The 25,851-nt window shown below is 42.5% G+C and overlaps 2 protein-coding genes and 1 pseudogene across 2 annotated transcripts in view; all 3 read left to right on the top strand.

Annotated features, from left to right (window-relative positions):
* Positions 1 to 1,035: 1,035 nt before the first annotated feature.
* RWDD2B (RWD domain containing 2B) lies at positions 1,036 to 15,012 on the top strand. Its single transcript, XM_054468958.2, has 5 exons — positions 1,036 to 1,221; positions 10,127 to 10,353; positions 10,441 to 10,508; positions 10,625 to 10,987; positions 12,099 to 15,012. The coding sequence occupies exons 1-5, from the start codon at positions 1,155 to 1,157 to the stop codon at positions 12,331 to 12,333; spliced, it is 960 nt and encodes a 319-aa protein (XP_054324933.2). The 5' UTR covers positions 1,036 to 1,154; the 3' UTR covers positions 12,334 to 15,012.
* Positions 15,013 to 19,212: 4,200 nt separating this feature from the next.
* Positions 19,213 to 19,812, top strand: LOC129022684 (large ribosomal subunit protein uL14-like; annotated as a pseudogene).
* A 4,557-nt stretch (positions 19,813 to 24,369) lies between these two features.
* LTN1 (listerin E3 ubiquitin protein ligase 1) overlaps positions 24,370 to 25,851 on the top strand; it is a 64,509-nt gene continuing 63,027 nt past the window's right edge. The window contains exon 1 of the mRNA XM_054468957.2: positions 24,370 to 24,602. Coding sequence (XP_054324932.2) covers positions 24,423 to 24,602 — 180 coding nt within the window. The 5' untranslated portion in view covers positions 24,370 to 24,422. The remainder of the gene's footprint in view (positions 24,603 to 25,851) is intronic.

The raw sequence follows: 25,851 nt of genomic DNA, 5'->3' as shown, positions 1-25,851 counted from the left end.
CAGAAGATGTAGTTTATGAAGACCTACAATACATACTGTCATATTTTTGTTTAAAAAAAAAAGTGGAGGGGAGAGCTAGCAGCGATATTTAGTATTGCTAAATGTCAATGTTTACAAATCTTATCTACGACATTTCTAAAATGAATATTTTAAAGTGTATTGCATATAGTTGGATTGGGAAGAAAAACATTTCCAATTATTCTCCTGTCAGCATCTCCTTCAAACTACCCTTTTATTAACAGGGATAAATATGCATTCCCACGGTTCCTCTCAGCTTGGTTAATGGGCAAGAACACCTAAGATAGCCAAGGCCACCATGCATCCAGGCTCACATCTCCCTAATTGCCCTCCTCCATGATTCAGAGACAAGGAGGATCACCATCGTGTGGGAAGATACTAGAAATGTAGAATTTGGAACCCCACCCCTACCTACGGAATCCTGATCTGCATTTCAACAGGATCCCCGAACTATTCCTAGGCACATTCGAGTTTGAGGAGCATTAACGGACCAATTCTTTGTCCCTGAAAAGTGCCCGTTATAGAGTCAGCCGCTGGGAAATGACAACGGGGTTGGCATGGAGAGGTATTAAGTAGAAAAACTCCGGCCGAGGGCGGTGGCTCAGGCCTGTAATCCCAGCACTTTGGGAGGCCGAGGCCGGCGGATCACCTGAGGTCAGGAGTTCGAGACCAGCCTGGCCAACATGGTGAAACCCCGTTTCTACTGAAAAATACAAAAATTATCTGGGCATGGTGGTGGGCGCCTGTAATCCCAGCTACTCGGGAGGCTGAGGCAGGAGAATCGTTTGAACCCAGGAGGCGGAGGCTGCGGTGAGCCGAGATAGCGCCACTGCACTCCAGCTTGAGGGACAGAGCGAGACTCCGTCTCAAAAAAAAAAAAAAAAAGAAAGAAAGAAGAAGAAAACTGCGACTGAAAAGTACCTAGCAGGGACAACGCATTCCCTACGTCGTTCCAAGTGCAGACACCAACACCGGCGGACGCGGCTCCCGACAGGCGAGCTCCAGCTTCCGGCCCGCGGCCTTGGGCGCGCATGCGCCGCATGCCTTTTTTTTTTTTTTTTTTCCGGTAGGTCGCCAGCTGAGGCGGTTTGTAAGTTTTGGGTCGCAGTATGCTAGAATTTTGAGGCTCCCTTCCGATGAAAATTGAGCTGTCCATGCAGCCATGGAACCCAGGTTACAGCAGTGAGGGGGCCACGGCTCAAGGTGAGTCTCGCCTCAGCTAGCGCCAGTGGTGAGCGCCACGGGGGTTTCCCATGCTGCAGCGCCCAGTGCAACCCTTTGGGAACTTGCCCGGCATCGCGGCCCCGGTTCCCCTCACTGCATGCGCCCATCGGTCGGCTCGGTCCTCGGCGTTGCTTCCCGGCATCTGCAGCCCCAGTCCAGCCGGGGACCTCGCCCCGGGGGCAAGCACGGTGCGAGGGCGGCTGCGTGCTGGGCTTTCTTCCTGAGAGCGTCGTGGCTTAGGTCGCGGGGTACCCTGCTCTGTTCTTCAAAAAAAATCTGCAAGGAAAAGATATTATTCCACTTAGAAATCTCAAGTTTCAGTCTGCGTTCTCTTAAATATATTTTATGTTTTTAAAAAATAATAAAGGCGAGCTCTCACTATGTTACCCAGGCTGATCTTGAACTCCTGGGCTCAAGCAGCCCCCCTTTCTCTGCCTCCCAAAGTGCTGGGATTAAAGGCGTGAGCCACCGCGCCCGGCCACAGTCTATTATCTTACAGCATTCGCTGAAATCTTGAATCATAAAATTATCTTGAGGGTTTTTTGGAAGGACTGAAATCTCTTAAGCGAAAATAATTTGGCAGATAAATGACCTGTGACATCACTCCCGTAGTTGTCCGTTCAAGAGTCCCTCCGTCCCGTTCTTCTTTGCTAATTCCATTTCATCTTCGATACCTCCAATTCAATAGGACCCTCTCCCAACTTTACTCACTCCCTGGGAGACTTTAAACAAATATATAGCTCCAAATAAGTGTTGACTCCCAAGATTATATATCTAGCTGAGTCTCTCGTAGACTTCAAAATTGTATATCTAACTGCCTGCTAGACACCTCTATTTAACAAGTGTCTTAGTAGGCACTTCATTACTTGTGTCTAAAACCAAGCTTCAGCTCTCCATGACCATCAACGTCTAAATAAATGGCACATCCATACTTTCAGTACCTTAAAGCCTTGGAGTCATTCTTCCGTGTCTCATGTAATTCATCTGTAAATCCTGTTGCCTCTGTTCTCTGCATGTATCCAGAACCTGAAGCTCACCAACTTGACCACTATAATCCTATCAAAGCCACCATCCTCTCTCCCTAGTTATTGCAGTGTCTATATCTGGTCACCCCACTTTTCCTTTCACTTTTCTCCATAGCAGCAAGTGTGGGGATCTTCATAAGTCAAACCTCTGTTGTAGCTCTTACATGTCAGTCGGGATAAAATTCAAAATTCTGGCCATGCTTTACTAGTACCAATGTAAACTGCCCCACATTTCCTTACTAAACTCTTCTATTCCCCCTGTCCCCAGCTCACTGTGCTCTGGCCAGCTGCTCTAGCACTCTCCTGCCTCAAGGCCTTTGAACATGCTGTTCGCTTTCCCTCGAACACGCTTGGCCAAAAAAAACCACATGACCTCCTTTTTCAGTTCCTTAAAGTCTCTTCTGTACAGTCACCTTAGGAGAAAGGCCTTACCTGACAACCCTGTGTGCAGTCTCACCCCCTGCTGCCTCATTGTTTCCCTTATCCTTGTTTTCTTCTTCAGGTTTCTTCACAGCAGTTATTCACTGGGTATAAAAATTCTTTTTTGTTTTTTTTTTTGAGACAGTCTCACTCTGTTGCCCTGGCTGGAGTGCAGAGGTATGATCTTGGCTCACTGCAACCTCTGCCTCCCCAGTTCAAGCGATTCTCCTGCCTCAGCCTCCCTAGCAGCTGAGACTACAGGCGTGGGCGACCACACCTGGCTAATTTTTGTATTTTTAATAGAGATGGGGTTTCATCATGTTGGCCAGGCTGGTCTCAAACTCCTGACCTCAGGTGATCCGCCCACCTCGTCCTCCCAAAGTGCTGGGATTACAGGCGTGAGCCACCGCACCTGGGCTGGGCGTATAAATTTGTTTTTGATGTCATGGTATCCTCCCACCAGTAGAGTTGTTTTATTACTTTCATTCATTGTTATCTTAGTGCCAATGCTTGAACATAAGTGCTTGAGAAACATTTGTTGAAATGATGACCAATAATAATAATAGTAATAAGCGGCCGGACACGGTGGCTCATGCCTGTAATCCCAACACTTTGGGAGCCCAGGGTGGGTGGATCATGAGGGCAGGAGTTCGAGACCAGCCTGGCCAACGTGGTGAAACCCCATCTCTACTAAAAAACCCAGAAAACAGAGGTTGTAGTGAGCAGACTCTGCACTCTGGCCTGGGTGACAGAGCTAGACCCTGTCTCAAAAAAAAAAGGTTTTTTTAATTAATAATAATAGTAGCAAGCACGCATATAAAATTTACTCTGTTGCCAGGCACTTTCCACAAATTCTCATCTAATCATCACAGCAACCCTGTCATCCCAGTTATGGAGTTGGGGAGACTAAAGCACAGATAAATTAAGCCACTTGCCTAAGGTCGTGCAGTTGGTAAGTGGCAGAACCAGGAGTTTGCACCTTGGCAATCTGGTAATAGAATCCAAACGCTGGTAACAGAGCCACTCCAACAAAAAACAAAGTAAACCACTTCCTCTAATAACCACCCAAGGAGTTGTTTTTTATGTTTCTCAACTCCAAAACAGACTAGCAAATACATATATGGAATTCCAATAAGTCCAGGGATTTTAAGTATGTATGAGGATTTTGTTTAAAAAAAAAAAGAAGGCCGGGCGCAGTGGCTCATGCCTGTAATCCCAGCACTTTGGGAGGCCAAGGCGGGTGAATCACCTGAGGATGGGAGTTTGAGACTAGCCCAACTAACATGGTGAAACTCCATCTCTACTAAATACAAAAAATTAGCTGGGTGTGGTGGCGCATGCCTGTAATCCTAGCTACCTGGGAGGCTGAGGCAGGAGAATCGCTTGAACCTGGGAGGTGGAGGTTGCAGTGAGCCAAGATCGCACCATTTCACTCCAGCCTGGGCAACAAGAGCGAAACTCCGTCTCAAAAAAATAAATAAATAAAAAATCTGGAAAAAAAAAATGCGATTAAAGGAGGGAGGAATATTTGCATTTCCAACAGTTATTAGAAAAGGAAAACTTCAAATTAAACATGAATAGACATATTAATAAATATATGTTAATATATGTATAAATATTATCAAGACTACCCACCGTCTTTTATGATACTTTAAATGCTTATATTTAAACTACTTAAATTCAGGTGACTACATGGCAAAGCAAGGAATCCTTCTCTGTTCTGTGCAGAGGAGGGCTAATGTCATTTGGCCTAAAAAAACATGTTCTGGAGTCAGACAGAATACTGAACACCCCTCTTGGAAATTCACAGTTTAAGACTCTGAGAAGTCACAAATAAGAATTGTGCCCATATAATCTATTGCCTAATTAGGATTGCTTTTGTCTAGGATAAATACCTAAACCATATGGGGCCGGGCATGGTGGCTCACGCCTCTAATCCCAGCACTTTAGAAGGCCAGGGTAGGTAGATCACCTGAGGTCAGGAGTTTGAGACCAGCCTGGCCAACATGATAAAACCCTTTCTCTACTAAAAATACAAAAAATTAGCTGGGCGTGGTGGCAAACACCTGTAATCCCAGCTATTCGGGAGGCTGAGGCAGGAGAATCACTTGAACCCAGGAGGCGGAGGTTGTGGTGAGCCAAGATTGTGCCATTGCACTCCAGCCTGGGCAACAAGAGCAAAACTCCATCTCAAAAAGAAAAAAAAAAAAAAAAAAGCCTAGGTGTGGCAGCTCACGCCTGTAATCCCAGCACTTTGGGAGGCCAACGCGGGTGGATCACAAGGTCAGGAGTTCGAGACCAGCCTGTCCAACATGGTGAAACCCCGTCTCTACTAAAAATACAAAAATTAGCTGGGCGTAGTGGCGTGCGCCTGTAATCCCAGCTACTCAGGAGGCTGAGGCAGGAGAATTGCTTGAACCTGGGAGGTGGAGGTTGCGATAAGCCAAGATTGCGCCTTTGCACTCCAGCCTGGGTGACAAAGCGAGACTCCCATCTCAAAAAAAAAAAAAAAAAAAAATACGCATCATAATCAAACTTCTGAAAACCAAAGACAATGAAAAATTCTTAAAATTAGTGACAAAAATGAACCTTATCTATAAAGGGAAACAATTCAAATGAGAATGATTTCTCATCAGTAACCAGAGAGGCTAGATGAAGAGGTACAGCATTTTTCAAGTGTTGAAAGTAAATACCTGTTAAGCCAGAATACCATATCCAGTGAAAATATTCTGCAGAAATGAAGGGGAAATCAAGACATTCTAAGATGAAGGAAATCTAGGAGATTTGTCACCGGCAGACCTATCCTAAAAGAATGGTTAAAATAGGTTCTCTAAACAGAAAAGAAATAATAAAAGAATTATTATTAAAGAAATATAATTTAGACCTATTTTATTTTACTTTATTTTATTTTTATTTATTTATTTTTTTTAGAAGGAGTCTTGCTCTGTCGCCCAGGCTGGAGTGCAGTGGCGCTATCTCATCAGCTCACTGCAAGCTCCGCCTCCTGGGTTCACACCATTCTCCTGCCTCAGCCTCCTGAGTAGCTGGGACTACAGGCGCCTGCTACCACGCCCAGCTAATTTTTTGTATTTTTAGTAGAGATGGGGTTTCACCATGTTAGCCAGGATGGTCTCGATCTCCTGACCTCATGATCTGCCCGCCTTGGCCTCCCAAAGTGCTGGGATTACAGGCGTGAGCCACTGCGCCCGGCCATTTAGACCTATTTTAGGACTGTTAAGACTGAGATGCTCTCTGCTGTGGTTTAATGTGTGCCCCAAAGTTCATGTGTTAGAAGCTTTATCCCAAAGCAATAGAGTTGAGAGGTGGGACCTTTCAGAGGTGATTAAGTGATATGCAGGGATATAACAAAAAATGTAACATTCCTGTCATCAGCGTTTCAGAAGGAGAAGAGAAAGAAGGCAGGGTTGAAAAAGTTCCCAAAGAACAGAGCCCTCATGAATGGATTAATGGTGTTACTACAGGAGTGGGTTAGTTATTGTGGGAGTGGGTTCCTGATGAAAGCATGCGTTTGGCCTCTTCATCTCTCTTGCTCTTGCTCTCATTCTCTGTTGCCCTCTGCCTTCCACCATGGGATGACTCAGTAAGAATGCCCTTGCAAAATGCAGGCACCATTCTCTTGGATTTCCTAGCTTCCAGAACAATAAGCCAAATAAATTTCTCTTCATTGTAAACTACCCAGTCTCAGGTAGTCTGTTATAGTGACAGAAAATGAACTAATATAACATCCAATAGAAATATATAGATATAGTTAAATTTACAAATATGGGGCTCGAGAATTTGGAACATCCTAAGAATTTGAGAATTGTGGACATTTAATATTCAATAATACTTGGTACCATGAGACAATAGAGAAGATAAAGACATCCTCAACCAAACCTTAAGGGATGCTAACATTTTAAAGATCTTGCTTGGCAGTAGTATGGTATGGTATATAAATTATACCTCATTAAAGCTGTTAAAAAAAACAACTTTACTGAAGGGAAAATTCTACGTTATAAACATATCGTCTTTTTCTGTATTAATCTTTAATTTCAATGCAATTACCGTTTTTTCTTGTTTTCAAAACTTAACAAAATTATTCTAATGTTTACATGTGAGAAGAGCCAGGAAATACCAAAAAAGAATTCTAGAAAAGAAGAGTGATGGCTATGAAGAGACAGAGTAGGAGCAATTTACTAACCCATCATAGTGATTTCAAGAGTTGAGTATTAGTTAGCTGGATATGGTGGTAGCATGACTGTAGTTCCAGATACTTGGGAGGCTGAGGCAGGAGGATTGCTTGAGCCTAGGAGTTCGAGGCTGCAACGAGCTATAATCACACCACTGCACTCCAGCCTGGGTGACAGAGTGAGACTCTGTCTCAAAAAAAAAAAAAAAAAAAAAAAAGATTATTAGGACATGATGTTATAGACAGATCAATATAACAAAATGGAGAATCCAGAAAAAGACTCAAATACATATAGGCGCTTAACATATGTTGAAAGAAACATTTCAACTGTATTATAAGATATACTGGTAAAAATGGCTAGCTAACTGGAAACAAAAATAAGCTGGAAACTTCCATCACCTTTTAAACTGAAGTATATCCCAAATGGATCAAATATTTAAATGCAGAAATTGAAAATGTATTCCAGATAGAAAATAGAAGATTGTTTTTCTGTTTTTTTTTTTTTTTTTTTTTTTTGAGATGGAGTTTCACTCTTTTTGCCCAGGCTGGAGTGCAATGGCACGATCTCAACTCACTGCAACCTCTGACTCCCAGGTTCCAGTGATTCTGTCTCAGCCTCCCGAGTAGCTGGGATTACAGGTGCCCACCACCTCACCCAGCTAATTTTTGTAAAAAAAAAAGAAGAATTTTAAAATAATCTTGCAGTAGAGAAATCCTTTCTAATCAAGATATTTTAGGCCGGGCATAGTGGCTCATGCCTGTAATCCCAGCACTTTGGGAGGCTGAGGCAAGCAGATCACCTGAGGTGATACAAAAACAAAAAAAAATTGGCCAGGCATGGTGGCATGTGCCTGTAATCTCTCCCCTTGGGAGGCTGAGGCAGGAGAATTGCTTGGACCTGGGAGGCAGAGGTTGCAGTGAGCCGAGATCACGACACTGCACTCCAGCCTAGGCAACAAGAGCGATAACTACATCCCAAAATAAATACATTAACAAATAATAAAATAAAAATATAAAAATTAGCTGGGGGTGGTGGTGGGTGCCTGTAATCTCAGCTACTTGGGAGGCTGAGGCAGGAGAATTGTTTGAGTCCGGGAGGTGGAGGTTGCAGTGAGCTAAGATCACGCCACTGCACTCCATCCTGGGCACAAAGCAAGACTCCGTCTCAAAAAAACAAAAAAACAAACAAAAAAAATAAAACTTGAAACCTGTAAAAGAAGAGATTGATAAAAGGAACTATGATTTAGGTTGTTTATTTGTTTGAGACAGAGTCTTGCTCTGTCACCCAGGCTGGAGTGCAGTGGCATGATCTTGGCTCACTACAACCTCCACCTCTTGGGCTCAAGCAGTCCTCCCACCTGAGCCTCTCAAGTAGCTGGGACTTCAGGCACGCACCAACACACCCGGGTAATTTTGTTGTATTTTTTAGTAGAGACAGGGTTTCGTTATGTTCCCCAGGCTGATCTCGAACTCCTGGACTCAAGCTATCCATCCTCCTCGGCCTCCCAAAGTGCTGGGATTACAGGTGTGAGCCACCGTGCTAGGCCAAAAGGAAGTATGTATTAAGAATTTTCTTTTAAAGAAAAGAAACAGGGGACTGAGTACAATTGTAAACTTCTGTTCTGTATGGCAACTTTCTGGAAAGCAACTTGGCAATATCTATCAAAATTAAAAATGTACATGTTGATACAACAATCCACCTCTGTAAGTTTATTATTGAATACACAGTATTCAGTTTACCATACTATATATATAAAAAGAACTTGCATTACAGGATTGTTCATATTAGTAAAAATGTGGAAACAACCCAAGTGTCCATCAATAGGTAAAGAATTAAATAAGTTATGGCATATCTACCTGATTCAGTATAACAGCCAACAGTTACAAAGAATGAGGTAGACCACTATATGTTGACAGTGAATAGATCTACAAAATATATTTGGTGGGGAGGGAGATAGGAAATAGGAGGAAAAAGTATATATTATCCCCTTTGGATACATTTTAAATATGTATACTGTATATATCTCATATTGTACATACTTATACATTATACCAGCATTTTTCACATATATATATGTATAATGCTTAAAATGTTTTAATGTTAACAGGGGTGACTTAAGCTACAGGACAATTAACATTTATTTTCTCTTTATGTTCCTCTGCTTCTTAAAAACTAATAAATAGGCCAGGCGCAGTGGCTCACGCCTGTAATCCCAGCACTTTGAGAGGCCGAGGCGGGCAGATCATGAGGTCAGGAGATCAAGACCATCCTGGCTAACACGGTGAAACCCCATCTCTACTAAAAATACAAAAAATTAGCCAGGCGTGGTGGTGGGCGCCTGTAGTCCCAGCTACTCGGGAGGCTGAGGCAGGAGAATGGTGTGAACACGCCGAGGTGGAGCTTGCAGTGAGCCGAGATCGCGCCACTGCACTCCAGCCTGGGTGACAGAGCAAGACTCTGTTTCAAAAAAAAAAAAAAAACTAATAAATGCCATGCACAGTGGCTCATACCTGTAATGCTAACTTTGGGAGGCCAAGGCGGAAAGATTGCTTGAGTCCAGGAGGTCGAGACCGGTCTGGACAACATAGCAAGACCTTGTTTCTACAAATAAAAAATGAAGCCAGGCGTGGCAGTGCATACCTGTGGTCCTAGCTACTCAGAAGTCTGAGGTGGGGGGATTGCTTGGGCGTGGGAGGTTGAGGTTGCAGTGAGCGGGGATTATGCCACTGTACTCCAGCTGTGGTGACAGAGCTAGACCCTGTCTCAGAAAAAAACTAATAAAGATTAATATTTATTTAAAAAGAAGAAATTGACTATCCACATAACCAAACTCTCTGACTTACTCTGTTCATTCTAGGTTTCCAGTGTAACCAGTCATATCCTCTCTTCTGGCTACATTATTGATACAGCTTTTTGACTACATAATTGGTTTACTTTGATGAAATTGCCCATTATGGTAGCTCAAAATGTCCACTCAACTATCTAGACACAGAAGAATGTGGTGTCTACTTACTATTAAGAGTTTTTTGTATTTGTTTTTTAATAGATGGTCTCAGTATGTTGCTCAGGCTGGTCTTAGCATAGGACTTAGCATGTTATATCTGAAAGTAGAGTAATAGGGAAAGAGACTAATTAAACTGTACAATTTATGAAGAAACCAAATACAATTTTAGTAAGTACCCATGTTGATGTATTCATTTCTTCCAAGATTGCATATGTAAATTGTCTCTCTTATCTTTACCTCCTTAGAAACTTACACATGTCCAAAAATGATTGAGATAGAGCAGGCGGAGGCCCAGCTTTCCGAGTTAGACCTGCTAGCCAGTATGTTCCCTGGTGAGAATGAGCTCATAGTGAATGACCAGCTGGCTGTAGCAGAACTGAAAGATTGTATTGAAAAGAAGACAATGGAGGGGCGATCTTCAAAAGTCTACTTTACTATCAATATGAACCTGGATGTATCTGAGGAAAAAATGGTAATTCAGTTTTGCTTTTAGAGGGACTGAAACATGTTGAGACTTAAAACATTGGTTAGTGCCCTTTTTCTTCTTCTCTTTAATCAGGCGATGTTTTCTCTGGCCTGTATTCTTCCCTTTAAATACCCGGCAGTTCTGCCTGAAATTACTGTCAGGTACGTTACAGAAGCTCTGGCCAACTTTAGAGGTCAAAATTAATCTGAGAATAAAAGCAATTCTCGAATTTGTTTTCTGTTTCAAGACAATATTTTTCTTGTATCTTTTCTATTAGATCAGCATTATTGAGTAGATCCCAGCAGACTCAGCTGAACACAGATCTGACTGCATTCCTGCAAAAACATTGTCATGGAGATGTTTGTATACTGAATGCCACAGAGTGGGTTAGAGAACACGCCTCTGGCTATGTCAGCAGAGATACTTCATCTTCACCCACTACAGGAAACACAGTCCAGTCAGTTGACCTCATCTTCACAAGACTCTGGATCTACAGCCATCATATCTATAACAAATGCAAAAGAAAGAATATTCTAGAGTGGGCAAAGGAGCTTTCCCTGTCTGGGTTTAGCATGCCTGGAAAACCTGGTGTTGTTTGTGTGGAAGGCCCACAAAGTGCCTGTGAAGAATTCTGGTCAAGGTTTGCTTTTACATATGTATGTGACGTCATGTCAATAATGTTAATACTAAACAAGATATAGTCATGTGCTGCCTAGTGACGTTTTGGTCAACAGTGGACCACACATAAAACAGTGGTGCCATAAGATTATAATGGAGCACATATAGAAACCTGATATATGGCACTTGATCTTCCCACTACTGAATATCAGAGTGATATTCAGTAATGGTGCTGGGACATTTGGTTTTCTATATGAAAAAATATAAATGCAAAAAAAGTACCATCTAGGTTTGTGTAAGTGCACTCTATCGTGGTGGTACAACAACAAAATAGCCTAAAGATACATTTTTCAGAATGTATCCCCGTTGTTAAGCAACACATGACTATTAGAGATGTGGAGATAAGTATGTCCCAGGGGTTGTGTCTTTATGGGGATTCAATCTCAAGTTGATGGATATGGCAGAAATCACATGTAATCAGCATTTTCCCCCTCACCTGACAAGTGCATGTAGGAGACATTCTGTAAATATACACTGAATGAATTGAGCTCCTGCCCAAGACACTCTGACCCCATCCACTTCCATGGATCTGGTCCTTCCCTCATTTTAGTGATGCTGCAAACTGTATACCCTGTGAAGTAAGGAGCTTTCTAGAAGCATTAGAATTGCCACTAGTCTTCTCATTTCTCTACTGATATACTAAATGAATTTCTGAGAAGGTCCATAGTAGTTTGGGATTCAGTAATTCCTACATTTCTAAACTACTGATACAAGGCGGTAGTAAGGGCAACAGATGAGTTCAGGGATGGGATTATGACCAGAATCATATTTGATTAAAATAAATCCCTGTGAGATAAAAGTAGACTTCTTGGACAGGGTGTGATGACTCACACCTGTAATCCCAGCACTTTGGGAGGCTGAGGCCGGAGTATCACTTGCAGCCAGGAGTTTGAAACCAGCATGAGCAACATAGCAAGACCTGCCTCTACTAAATCAATAAGTAAAAGTTATAAACATTTTAAAAAGTAGACTACTTCTAGGAAAAGGCATTGATAAATCTGTTTTATAACTTCTGTTTTAAATGCTCTAGAATATACATTTTGAAAATGTTTACTTTGGAAATTTCTTTTCAGACTCAGAAAATTAAACTGGAAGAGAATTTTAATTCGCCATCAAGAAGACATTCCTTTTGATGGTACAAATGATGAAATGGAAAGACAAAGGAAATTTTCCATTTTTGAAGAAAAAGTGTTCATTGTTAATGGAGCCAGGGGAAACCACATGGACTTTGGTCAGCTCTATCAGTTCTTAAATACCAAAGGATGTGGGGATGTTTTCCAGATGTTCTTTGGTGTAGAAGGACAATGACAGCAAGAGTAGTTGAAAGTATCTTGCCACTGTTGGCCTTTTGATTTTTTTTCCCACTTTTTCTTGAAAGATTAAGTAATTTTATTTTAGTTCCATTCTGGAATGTTGGGGAGTGGGGGACAAGAAAAAATAGTATAGCTGAAAGGCATCTGTTAAAAATGTCATGATTGAAAGCAGAACTGAGTTTCAAATTACAACCTTAAAATTGTTGTTAGATATTTCTTCACATATTGGCTGCCCATTTTGAAAAAGAAATTATCCACAAAGGTAATGTTGGTGCTCCAATTTGCCAGCCATTCCCAACCCCCTTCTCCCTTACCTGCCTTCACTAAAGAACCCAGAAAAGCTAATTGCTCCCCTTTCAGCCTCTGTTGCAACTAACAACTCTCAGTGGCCTCAGGACACAGCTTTGGCCTTGGGAATTCTGGGAAAACTTTTACTTCCTGATTAAAGATACATATGAAGCTAGGCCACCTCCTCCTCCTCTTACTGCCATAAACACCTAAGTGATGACTGGAGCTGGAGGAGTTATTTGAACGATGACAGAAGGAAGGGCCAAGAGAACCACGAAGATGCCAGTTGCCATATTGTTGAGCTGCTGACCCAACACCAGCCGTTGCCTATCTCTAAACGTCTTATGAAATAAAACCAGTTTTGTTTAATTTCTAGGCTTTTTTTTTTTTTTTTTAAACAGACGGAGTCTTGCCCTGTCGCCCAGGCTAGAGTGCAATGGTGCAATCTCCGCTCACTGCAACCTCCACCTCACAAGTTCAAGCGATTCTCCTGCCTCAGCCTCCCAAGTAGCTGAGATTAGAGGTGCCCACCACCATGCCTGGCTAATTTTTGTGTTTTTATTAGAGACAGGGTTTCACCATGTTGGCCAGGCTGGTCTCGAACTCCTGACCTCAGGTGATCCTCCCACCTCGGCTTCCCAATGTGCTGGGATTACAGGCATGAGCCACCGCGCCTGGCCAATTTCTAGGCTTTTTACTAGCAGTTGAAAGCTAGTTTGTCAGAGTTTTTCAGAGCTTTAGTTTTGCATTTACCCCAGCCTTTTGATACACAAATAGGTGAAGTTTTTCTGAAGTGGAGTTTGCAGTTCATCTCTTTTTGTATACTCACGCTCTGCCCCTGCTCCTGGGCTTGCCTCAGACAAGGCTGAGGCATGAGTAGGGCTTAAACTTTTTTAACAAGCCTCAACAATTCATCAAATTGGTAATTTAGAAAATTTGTTTGGCAAATTGTATTCTGACATTTTTTGTTCTGGAAATGGCTTTCTGTACATTTATTTTTGCCAAATTGACCTAGCATTAAATAAACACACCACCCAGTTTTTGACGACCTCCATAAATCAGTTCCAAAAGCATTTATTATTTACTAATTTGCTAGCATGCAGGTTGATACCAGGTGTTGGATATTTCTTGACCAGTCAGACTTGGTTGAGGAATGGGATTGGGGTGAGAGACAATGCATTAAGTTAGTAAAAAGTTGTAGGCAAACTATGCTCATCACAAAATGAATCAGTAAGTAAAAGATAGCATATATTATGTAATACAATGTAGAAATCTGAAGGAATAAAATGGAAGAAGGCAATGTGGATAGATCTTAAATATAAAGGTGGTTAAACATAAATGAGAATCAGAATGGTATTTAAAGCACGGTGCTTGTATTGGAGCTAAATGTTATGTACCTCCCCGGATTTCCTCCCTGCTGCCCTGTCCTATCACCCTGTCAGTTGCCCTGGAAATCCCAGTTCCTCTGCTGCCACCAGACAGCCAGATGGACCAGTTGTGTGTCTAGTTTCTGATTCCTCCAGCGACTAACAGATTTGTATGAAATATCCTACAGAGAATGGAATCTGACATCCCTACCACCAAAGGGGGCAGATGATGCATATATTACTTTAAGCAGCTAAAGTGGCAGCTAAACTGCTAAAACTTTTTCAGTCTCTGTACATTATATTAAAAACCAGATTGCTATGTATAATATGCAGATTTCAAATGTCACATAAACACATAGAATGCAACAGAGCAGTTTTATAAGTTTTCTTTCCTGGGACATCTGTCACATTTAGACGTTTATGATTAAGTCATACTAAGCCAGGGAAGTACAGACTTTCCAATCTTGTGATGACCAACTTCCTTTGAGAATGGATAAATGTAGTTAAATGTTAGAAATGTTAGAGTATAAACAACATAGCTTTCTTAGGTTTCTTTCCCTTTTTTTTTTTTTCTGGAGACAGAATCTGGATCTGTCACGCAGGCTGGAGGGCAGTGGTGCAATCTTGGCTTACTGCAACCTCCACCACCAGGGGTTCAAGCAATTCTTCCACCTCATTCTCCCGAGTAGCTGAGATTATAGGTGTGTGCTACCACGCTCGCTATTTTTTGTATTTTTAGTAGAGACGGGGATTCACTATGTTGTCCAGGCTGGTCTTGAACCTTAGATGATCCACCTGCCTCAGCCTCAAAGTGCTGGAATTACAGGCGTGAGCCACCGTGCCCTGCCCAGTTTCTACCAATGATTATATACTTGATATATAAACATCCTTAAATATAAAATGTTCCGTATGATTGCACATAAAAAATTTGTTCAGCAACGACAATTTGTCAACATATTAATGTAATAAATAGTTTGAACTGGAATCACCTATAAAAAATGATAAATCCTGAAAAGAAACAGTTTCAAGTCAAATTATGTTTAAAAGTTACATTTTCTAAAGAAAACAAATATAGGCGGGGAATATTGGCCACATGCCTTTTTTTTTTTTTTTTTTTTTTTTTTTTGTTCTAAGACGAAGTGTCGCTCTGTAGCCCAGGCTGGAGTGCGAGTGCGGTGGCGTGATCTCGGCTCACCACAACCTCTTCCTCCCAGATTCAAGCAATTCTTCCTCAGCCTCCTTAGCTGGGATTGCCTCCTTAGCCTCCTTAGCTGGGATTGCAGGCGCGCGCCACTGCACCCGGCTAATTTTTTGTATTTTTAGTAGAGACTTAGGTTTCATCATGTTAGCCAGGCTGGTCTTGAACTCCCGACCTCAGGTAATCCGCCCGCCTTGGCCTCCCAAAGTGCTACTTATTTTATTATTATTATTATTGTTATTATTAAGAAAGATGCGTATCAGGGAAACTAAAAAATAACAGACTATGGGTGAAATTCCATAAAAGCGGCAATGCAGCCAAGGTTTAAAGGTATTTAAGGGCAGACGCAGAAATTACGTTCCCGCCCCACCCCCCCAGCGATTATTAGAACTACTTGAGAAAACTAAGTCCATAAAAATTCAGCAAAGGGGCACCACTTAAACACAATCTGCCAATCTGAAGTCATCAGATCGGAGAAGGAATGTAGGTCGTAAAGTCCTTTGCCATCCCTGCGAGGGACAGAGCTGGGCGAGGGAAGATTCCAGATCAGCTTGGAAGTGTCTCCTGGCTGCCTACAGACACTCGGGTATCGCAAGGCTCCCAGGCGCTCTGGGGCTGTCATTGACAGCTAGGCTTTCTCTTGTGACCGCGGCAGCTCCCGAGCACTCGCAGGCCTCACACGCAGCCTAAGAGCGCGGAGTGAAGCGTGCCGTGCTTCGCGCGTGCGCCTTCCTGGGCCGGCGTGACCCGGAAGCACTAGCTTGTAGGTTGCCGGGATGCTGTGAGCACGGGGACTTATGGGCAGGTCGCGTCACTGCAGCTGCGAGCGCTGCGTTTCGGATCTCGGCAGTAGCTTCCGACCCCGGGCTTGAGTCCTAAGCTGCGGACTCGCCTCCAGAGTGGGCATCTCGCAGGCCAGCCAGATGTTGCTTTGGGGCGAAGTTGGACTTTTTGTTTATTTTTTTGTTGTTGACGCTTATTATCTTTTGGAAAAACAGGCATCGATCCCCATTCTCGGGACTTCCCAGATGTTGCTGCAACTGGGGGATTAGAGGAATGGTGCAGCCTGGGACCCGGGTGGTGCCTTCGAAGTCCAGGGTGTTCCTCGATTTTAACCAGGGAATTACCAAAATCGAGGGTTTTTTCCCCACTGGGGCATTCGGCTTTTCGGATTTCGTAAACCTGCTTTCCCTTGTTCCTCCCACCAACAAATTATATATATTATTTATATGTTATATATAACGTATTACATTTATGTATTATATATATGATTACACATAATATGTATCATTATAGGAAGAGTAGAAATAACCGGATTTTAAAGTCACCCACAATCCCGTGTCCAAAAAGACAATATTAAATTTTGGTTTTACATTTTATTTTCTAGTATCTTATTTTTGCATGTGTGTATATGCGGGGTTTTCTTTGAAAAAAAAAAAAAACAAATTAGGCCGGGTGCGGTGGATTACGCCTGTGATCCCACCACTTTGGGAGGCCGAGGTGGGTGGATCACCTGAGGTCAAGAGTTCGAGACCAGCCTGGCCAACATGATGAAACCCTGTCTCTACTAAAAATAGAAAAAATTAGCCAGGTGTGGTGGCAGGCGCCTGTAATCCCAGCTCCTCAGGAGGCTGAGGCAGGAGAATCGCTTGAACCCGGAAGGCAGAGGTTGCAGTGAGCTGAGATCACGCCACTGCACTCTAACCTGGGTGACACAGTGAGACTCCTTCTCAAAAAAAAAAAAAGAAAAGAAAAGAAAAGGTGCAGCAATGACTAGCCTTGTGCATTCATTCTTTTCCCCCATCTTTAACACTTATTTTTTTAACAGAATTATGGACCGACTATAGTTGAAGATGGAAGTTTCGTGGGAAGGGATGATATTCAACATAGTTAACAACCAATATGACCTGATCACCATCCATTGGAATAGCCACATGTCTAGGGCTGGAATGGGGTTTTAGAAGCCTAGTAAATCAGCAATTAACACTTTAGCCAGGAATCAGGGGGAGGTCAGAAACGTCCTAGGGAAACGGCAAGGGCAATGAAAGAACATTTCAGAGGGTATCAGAGAATTTTACTATTTTAACAACCATTTAGTTAAATGGTGTATAATAATCATCAGCCCAATTTAAATGTTTGCTATTGAAAAGATAAGGATTATAATCTGATTATCTTGTCCTGTGAAATTGGAGGAAAACTCATCTGTTGAAATCAAGGAGGAAGGTAGAATGGTCAGAGTTTTGAAGAAGTGTTCAAATAATTAATTGCTGGGAGTCCTAAAACATTACGGAAGTATGGTACATTTGTTGGGCTGTAATGAAGACACAACTAAGGCATGGGATAATTAATTCTTAGTGGTCTAAAGCTTCTGTTGACTAAATTGTTTTCCAGGTAGTGTTCAACTTTTCTCTGGAAAAAAACAACCTGAAAACAAATAATTGGCTTTGTGTAGTGTTTGGTTTCTCCAGATGAATAGGCTGAAGGAGCAGATGTACAAGAGACTTTGTGGTATTGGCAAGAGAGTGATTGACACAAAAGATCATGAACTCTAAAGTGAACAATGAAGGGAGTAAAGAGAAAAGAGTCCTTAGAGTTAGGGAGAATATATAAGGGCCAATGCAAGGTTAAGATTTCCTTGAAGAATGTCTAGGTGGAAACAGTTAAATGAGGAATCTGGCAAGAGAGATTGTGACCCAAGAGTGGGGTGAAATTGGGAAAATTTAAGTATTAATATCAGGATGTGACTGTGGTGTGGTAGATGAAGTGGAATGGAGGAAAAGGATATGAGAGATGAAGATTTTTATAACCGAGAGGCCAAGCAGTGGACAGATATGCCACACGAACCTAATTAGGACTTTAAAAAGACCATCCAGGATGATGTTTGGAATGAGGGTGGAGAGCCAAGTGCTAAGTCTTTAGAGACTAAAAGGGAGTGACCAGGAGGCTGGTAAGAGGACAGATGTCAGAAGGTGTAATCTGTTGACAGCAGCCCGAAAAGAATGATTTATTGTTTTAAGGAAAGTGGAAGCAAAGAGGATCCTATTCTTATCTGCAGACCCCGAGGTAGGTAGGATTTTAGACAATAAACAGCACTCATGAGAGGCTGCTATGGAAGCACTGTCATTAGCTACACTGTAAACACGTGTTGAGAGTGAATATTGGCTAATCACGGAAGCTGCAATTCCAAAGAATATGTGGGAAGAAAGGGCTTTGTAGGGCACATAGGAGTAGGGGTTAGACCAGCAAGAAAGGACACAGTTTTTTGTTTTGTTTTTTTTTTTGAGACGGAGTCTCGCTGTGTCGCCCAGGCTGGAGTGCAGTGGTGCGATCTTGGCTCACTGCAAGCTCCACCTCCTGGGTTCACACCATTCTCCTGCCTCAGCCTCCTGAGTAGCTGGGACTACAGGCGTCCGCCACCATGCCCGGCTAATTTTTTGTATTTTTAGTAGAGACGGGGTTTCACCGTGTTAGCCAGGATGGTCTTGATCTCCTGACCTCGTGATCCACCCACCTCAGCCTCCCAAAGTGCTGGGATTACAGGCATGAGCCACCGTGGAAAGGACACAGTTTTATGTGGTAAGGAAATATATATACATGTATCTGTATCTCCTTCCTGCCTTCTTGACTTCCTGAGTCCAGACTCAGTATTACAGTTTCCTTCCAGATTCCGGAAATCTTTTGTTCATCAGTTTTAATTTTAGTTGTGTTGTTTTTGTCTTCTTCAATGTTTTCATCAATTTTTTTGTGTGTATGTGAATTTGAGAGGGGCTGCTAGAAGATGCTATTTTGAACTGGAAATTCACCTATATATTCCTCTAGTACTATTATGGTTATTTTCTTTTCTTTTAAATCCCTCTGATATAGTTTGGACATTTGTCCCCACCCAAATCTCATGTTGAATTGTGGTGAGTTACAGCTGGTGTATACTGAAATTATTCTTATTGTACATTTATTTTGTAATGTTAGCAAGCTATTATATCTTATTTTCTCAATTGACTCTCTATAGATCTCAGTTGAGAAACAAATGCTCTCCTGGCATATATTACCTATGTAGTGTTGCTGCTATTTAAATAAGAAGTTTGCTTAAAAAAAATTTAAAAATACTTTTTTCCTTCTTTCCAGCGTTCAAGATGTCAAAGCGAGGACATGGTAGGTCCTCTTGGTGTGAAATTCTGGACTTCCTTGGGTCTTCCAGTAGGAGCTGTGATCAACTGTGCTGACAACACAGGAGCCAGAAACCTGTATATCATCTCCGTGAAGGGGATCAAGGGACAGCTGAACAGACTTTCTGCTGCTGGTGTGGGTGACATGGTGATGGCCACAGTCAAGAAGGGCAAACCAGAGCTCAGAAAAATGGAACATCCAGCAGCGGTCATTTGACAATCAAAGTCATACCAGAGAAAAGATGGTGTGTTTCTTTATTTTGAAGATAATGCAGGGGTCATAGTGAATAATAAAGGCAAAATGAAAGGTTCTGCCATTATAAGACCAGTAGCAAAGGAGTATGTAGACTTGTGGCCCCGGATTGTGTCCAAAGCTCGCAGTATTGCATGATTCTCCAGTAGATTAAAAAAAAAAAGAAAAAGAAAAACTTTAAACCCATTAAAAAGTATTTGTACCCCCCCCAAAAAAATACATCTTAATAACAGTTGAAGGTAAAGTACCACTAAGTTTAATAAAGATTAATTAATGCTGAGTTGTTTTGTTTTATTTTGTTTTTGTTTTTGTTTTTGTTTTTTTTTGAGGCAGAGTCTCGCTCTGTTGCCCAGGCTAGAGTGCAGTGGTGTGATCTCGGCTCACTGCAAGCTCTGCCTCCTGGGTTCACGCCATTCTCCTGCCTCAGTCTCCCGAGTAGCTGGGACTACAGGCGCCTGCTACCACGTCTGGCTAATTTTTTGTATTTTTAGTAGAGACGGGGTTTCACCGTGTTAGCCAGGATGGTCTCGATCTCCTGACCTCATGATTTGCCCACGTCAGCCTCCCAAAGTGCTGGGATTACAGGTGTGAGCCACCTCACCCAGCTGAAATATATTTTTAAGCGCTTGATGTCTGATTTTCCTCCTCAGAAACTTGTCTGGATGGGTAAGATTATTTTAACATCAGAGTTCTGTAAGGCATGCCCAATATTTACTTAGGGAAAAAAGGCTATAATTCTGATGTGTAACTCTTAATCTGTGAAAATTAATATTAATAATTATGAATGAAGAAAGGAGAGTTTCAAATCTTTTTTTTTTTTTTTTTTAACTCCCAACCTGATTTCTGAAGAGTTTCTAATCTTGGCCTTAAAAGTATTGACATTTCTTTTTTCTTTTTTTCTTTTGAGACAGAGTCTTGCTCTGTTGCCCAGGCTGGATGTGACCTCAGCTCAGTGCAACCTCTGCATCGTGGGTTCAAGTGATTCTCCTGTCTCAGACTCCTGAGTATGTAGGATTACAGGCACGCACCACCACGCCTGGCTAATTTTTGTATTTTTGGTAGAGACAAGTTTTCACCATGTTGGCCAGGCTGGTCTCGAACTCCTGACGTCAGGTAATCCTCCTGGCTCAGCCTCCCAAAGCGTTGGGATTACAGGCGTGAGCTACTGCACCTAGCCGACATTTCTTGACATAAACTTTTACATTTTGACAAAAATTAAACATTATTTTTAATGTTCTTCTGTCCAAACCTTTTCTGCCTATCACCTACTGTATTGATAGAAACAATTATTTTCTGATTTCTAAAACCTTGTATGAATCAGTTAAAACAAATTTGCGGATATCTACTTTGGCAGGCACTGTTTAGAGTACTATGGAGACAGCCTCACCTTCAAAGGATTTACAGACTTGCTGGAAAATCTAAGCATGAGAAACTGTTAAATCAATGAGACTATTTTCAAGTTCCCAAAGCAGTAATATCCTACTGACTTCTGGGTAAAAAAATAAACCAGTTATAAGTTGATGTCCTAGGAAAATCGAAGAGAGATCTGTGTGGCCTGGAGTAGTTGAGGAACATGGCAAGAGGCATGCATCCCTGTTGCGAAAGGTGGAAAGTCTCATCAGAATACAAGGAAATGAAATCAGGAGATATTTCCAGCAAGAACAGACAAAATTTAGGAAACAATTAGTAAATAGGAGCACAGATGATCATGCCAGTCTTGTCCTTCAAGTTTTTTTTTTTTTTTTCCTGGGTAAGTCTGTACTGAAGTCAGGCTAGATTCTTGACTGTCCTTTCCAAAATCTGTGCTAATCCGACTCACTGTCTCTGTCCCTCTCTCGTCCCCATTTTGAATGTTCTCCCTTTTATTTTGCTTTTCCTAATGTTTTCCAAGCTTTGGGCTTTGGCTTGGAAAGCCTATCTGACTACTCAAGCACATGTAAATCTTCCCCTTCTGTAGCATTTTTGATATGTGACACCCACATTTTCAGTGAATGGCATGATATCTAGTAGTGTTTCCAATGTGTTAAACTGTTTGCAGCTATATTATATAACTCTCGAGAATGAGGACACTACAATTTGTATAACCAATGTACCATGATTTATGTAACCAATGATTTATTTTAAACAAACAATTTAATATTTGTTGAGTTTATTTATTTTTTTTTTTTTTGAGATAGAGTCTTGTTCTGTTGCCCAGGCTGGGGTGCAGTGGCACGATCTTGGCTCACTGCAACCTCTGCCTCCTGGGTTCAAGCAATTCTCCTGCCTCAGCCTCCCGCGTAGCTGGGGTTACAGGTGCGTGCCACCGTGCCTAGCTAGTTTTTGTATTTTTGGTAGAGACGAGGTTTCACCATCGTGGCCAGGCTGGTCTTGAATTCCTGATCTCAAGTGATCCACCCACCTTGGCCTCCCAAAGTGCTGGGATTATAAGCATCAGTCACTGCGCCCAGCCTGAGTTGATTTTTAATTACATAATTAATACATGAAGATGTTGTCCTTGTATAAAACAAAATCTTACAGATAAGGCTTAATTTCCTTTGACTATAACTCATAACGCTAATGTCTTTTCTTGCCACTTTTTCCCACAAAAACTACAATGATCAGACTGGTATGTATTCTTGCAGATCTTTATTCTATTTTTTTTTTTTTTTTTGAGACGGAGTCTCACTTTGTCACCCAGGCTGAAGTGCAGAGGCGCGATCTTGGCTCACTGCAACCTACACTTCCTGTGTTCAAGCAATTCTCCTGCCTCAGCCTCCCTAGTAGCTGGGATTACAGCCGCCTGCCACCATGCCCAGCTAATTTTTGTGTTTTAGTAGCAACGGGGTTTCACCATGTTGGCCAGGCTTGTCTCAAACTCCTCACCTCAAGCAATCCACCCACCTCGGCCTCCCCAAGTGTTGGGATTACAGGTGTGAGCCACCGCACCCGGCCTATTCTCTGTATTTATATAATATATATATGCATATATATATATATATAAAATTGTGTTGTGGGTTTTAAAAACAAATAGTATCATACTGTATATATTACTTGGTATTTGCTTTTTATTTAAGAATGTGTCTTACAATTCTTCCTATGTGTGTACAGATAAACCTTATTCTTCTTAAATGCTGCCTAATAGCTTATTGAATACATATAATTTATTTAGCAGTTCTCCAATATATAAACATAGGTTGCTTACAATTATCTTCCTATTATAAAGTTTTTGTGAACATCCTGTAATATGTCTCTTTGTGTGACTTTTTTCTGAGACAGTCTGCTCCGTCACCCAGGCTGGAGTGCAGTGGCGTGATCTCGGCTCACTGCAACCTTCGCCTCCCGGGTTCAAGACATTCTCGTGCCTCAGCCTTCCAAGTAGCTGGGATTGCAGGCGCCTGCCACCACGCCCAGCTAATTTTCGTATTTTTAGTAGAGATGGGGTTTTGCCATCTTGGCCAGGCTGGTCTCGAACTCCTGACATCAGTCAGGTGATCCACCTGCCTCGGCCTCCCAAAGTGCTGGGATTACAGGCGTGAGCCACCGCACCCGGCTTTTGTGTGCATTTTAAAATCAGGGTCTAGTCAGAAAAACAAATCACATTAGTTATTGACATATTTTAATATGGGAAATTGGTCAAAAGGAATTATAAAAGATAACAGGTAATCACTGCAGGTAGCAGCTACCAGTCCTAGAGTTAGGAAAGGATGGAACAAAAGAGGTGGTTGGAGTCATCAGAACCTAAAAGCTTGAAGGAGGGCCCTGAACACCTTAGTTCAGGCCTATGAAGAATGAAGAGAGGGTGATGGCTGGCTGTTACTGGATCTCTGAAGCACAAAGAAGGGATCCCACGGTGTTGAGGCTCAAACTTCTGAGGAGGTGGCTCAAACATTGGCTATCTCAGGAGCTCAGGGGAGGGGCCGCATGAAGGTAGAATTCAGATCTCTGAGGAGAGCACTGACTGCTGCTGTGATTTCTGAGAGGTGCAATAAGGCTGATTCTGTGATTGTTGGAAAAAGGATGGAGATTAAAACCACCTGCTGGCTAAAGCAATTGCTCCTGCCACTGTAAAAGGCAGCTGCTGCTGGCATGATGCTCACAGAATGGAGCAAGTCCCTTCTTCCTCTTGCCTTTGTTTCCCTCTAGTTCGTCCTGTTGGTGGAATCTAGCAGAAGCCCCCCAGTAACATGGAGTTGAGTATAAAAGGGTGACTGCGTGGACAAGAAACAATAACCAGCACACATTTACTTGTTTCTCTGGTGTGATTCTGAGTCGCACAATCAGTAGGTTACAGGATTTGTACATTTCAAATTTTAAGAGGGACTCCCACATTATCCTCTTTCCTAAACTGCACGTTAACAGTTTCAATATGAATAAAAGGCGACGGGGAGGGGAGATTTAGAGAGAATATTGCCTACAGCAGTAATCAAATTTTAACAAGACTTGGGAATACTGTCAAAATGCAGGATCTGATTCAGGAGTTCTGAGGGGCCCGAGTTGGCTTTTTCTAACAAACGCCCAGGTGATACTGATGATTGCATCATGCTGGAAGTCTAAAACATTCCTATCTTCCCACAGCCTCTACCATAACATTCTAATGCTACCCTTATGTGAAACTGCCCTCTGATGATTCACGCCAGTTTCCTACTCGCTAAGCAAGGAACAAACCTAGCTTCTGAAAACGGGGAGGACAGGATTTGGCGCCACGGGTCCAATGCTTGGCTTCCTATTGGCCAGGAATGACATCACTCAGACAGGCGTGGCTTTAGCTGTGACGTCTCCGGTGGCGGATGGTCAGGGACACAGGGGGAGGCGGGAGCGGAAGTGGGGCAGCAAATGGACAGGGTGGGTGGTGGAAAAGGGCCCGGGGGAAGTTATTACAGGGAGTCCTCTTCCGGCGCCAGAGGCCGGAAGTTGTGTCCCGGACGTGTCAACCGGGGTCTGAGTGCTCAGAGTACAGCTGCAACCGCGACCATGGGCGGGAAGAACAAGCAGCGAACTAAAGGGAACCTGAGGGTGAGCGGGGGTTGGCTCGGCCGACCCGGGAGCCTCGCTTCGAGGCGGCTGGCACCGCCCAGCGCGTTGCTGGAGGGTGTGTGGAGCGCGGCTGTGGGGAGGCGTGTGTTTCCCTGTCGAGTGTGACCTGTCTGTTGTGTGTGCGTCCCTGAGGGCGGTTTGGGTTATCTCTGAGCAGATTGGGGAATCGTGAGAGAAAAGATGTACCATGCCAGAGCTGTCCGCATCCGAGCACACACCCACAATATTCATGAAGAAATGATAATGTGTCAGGTTCACTGGAAGATGATCTGGCCGAGGTAGCGGGTTGGTTGGGGGAGGGCGGCGCTAGGAAGAAGGAGAGTTGGGAGAATGTTAAAGTGAACCTACTGTGGAGGTTACCGCAGATTGTGCCTCTCCTTTGCTACCTACAGTGGCAGCTCCTAAGCTAAAGCTCTTAGGATGGTATATTTGGTTTCTGGACTGCCTGTTACCCCTTTCCATCTGCAGTCCCATCTTCAGCTCCCTCCTCTTGGCTTACTTCATCCAGCCACACTGATCTCTTCACTGTGCCTTGACTACCTGGCCGGCTCCCAGCGCTCTTCAGTTAGGTGGCTCCAAACTTTGCTCTCGACACCTCAGTGAGGTCTCCCATGATCACCCTCTTGTAGCCCTTCCCCACTCCCTGTTCTTCCTACTTTATTTTACTCCATTGTATTTATGACATTTATTGTCTTGGTTCACTAATGTAAGTATTTTGAAAGCAAATGTTTTTATCCTCGGAGCCTAGAACAGACTGGCACCTAATAGACGCTCACTAAGTACTTGTTTAAAGACGACCTTAAAGTGGATTCGTGTAAAACTACACTATGAGGGGTTTTGTAATGGTATTTTTTTATGGCGTTAGATTTATTACAGCACAGTCCAATTTTATGAGAATGCTTTTTTTTTCCTGTTTCTGATATAGTTAATTCTAGTGATTTCAATGTCACCTTTTCTTAAATCTGTCACTTAATCTGTTTTGGAAGATAATAACAGTATTAACAATTATAGCAACCTATTGTGTTACTGTGCTAAGCACTTTACTTGCATCCTCATTTAATGTTTTTTATTTAACAGATTTTCTCAAATGTTTTATAGTTGAAAAGTTCTTATGAGGAAAAGTTGCAAGAATATTAGAACGACATCCCATATACTCTTTACCTACATTCACCAATTGCTAATACTTGGTTGCATTTGCTTTCTCTCTCTTAATTTATGTATTTTTCTG

This window comes from Pongo pygmaeus, chromosome 22 (assembly GCF_028885625.2).
Source record: "Pongo pygmaeus isolate AG05252 chromosome 22, NHGRI_mPonPyg2-v2.0_pri, whole genome shotgun sequence".
Lineage (NCBI taxonomy): Eukaryota > Metazoa > Chordata > Mammalia > Primates > Hominidae > Pongo > Pongo pygmaeus.
This window is presented reverse-complemented; position numbering and strand designations above follow the sequence as displayed.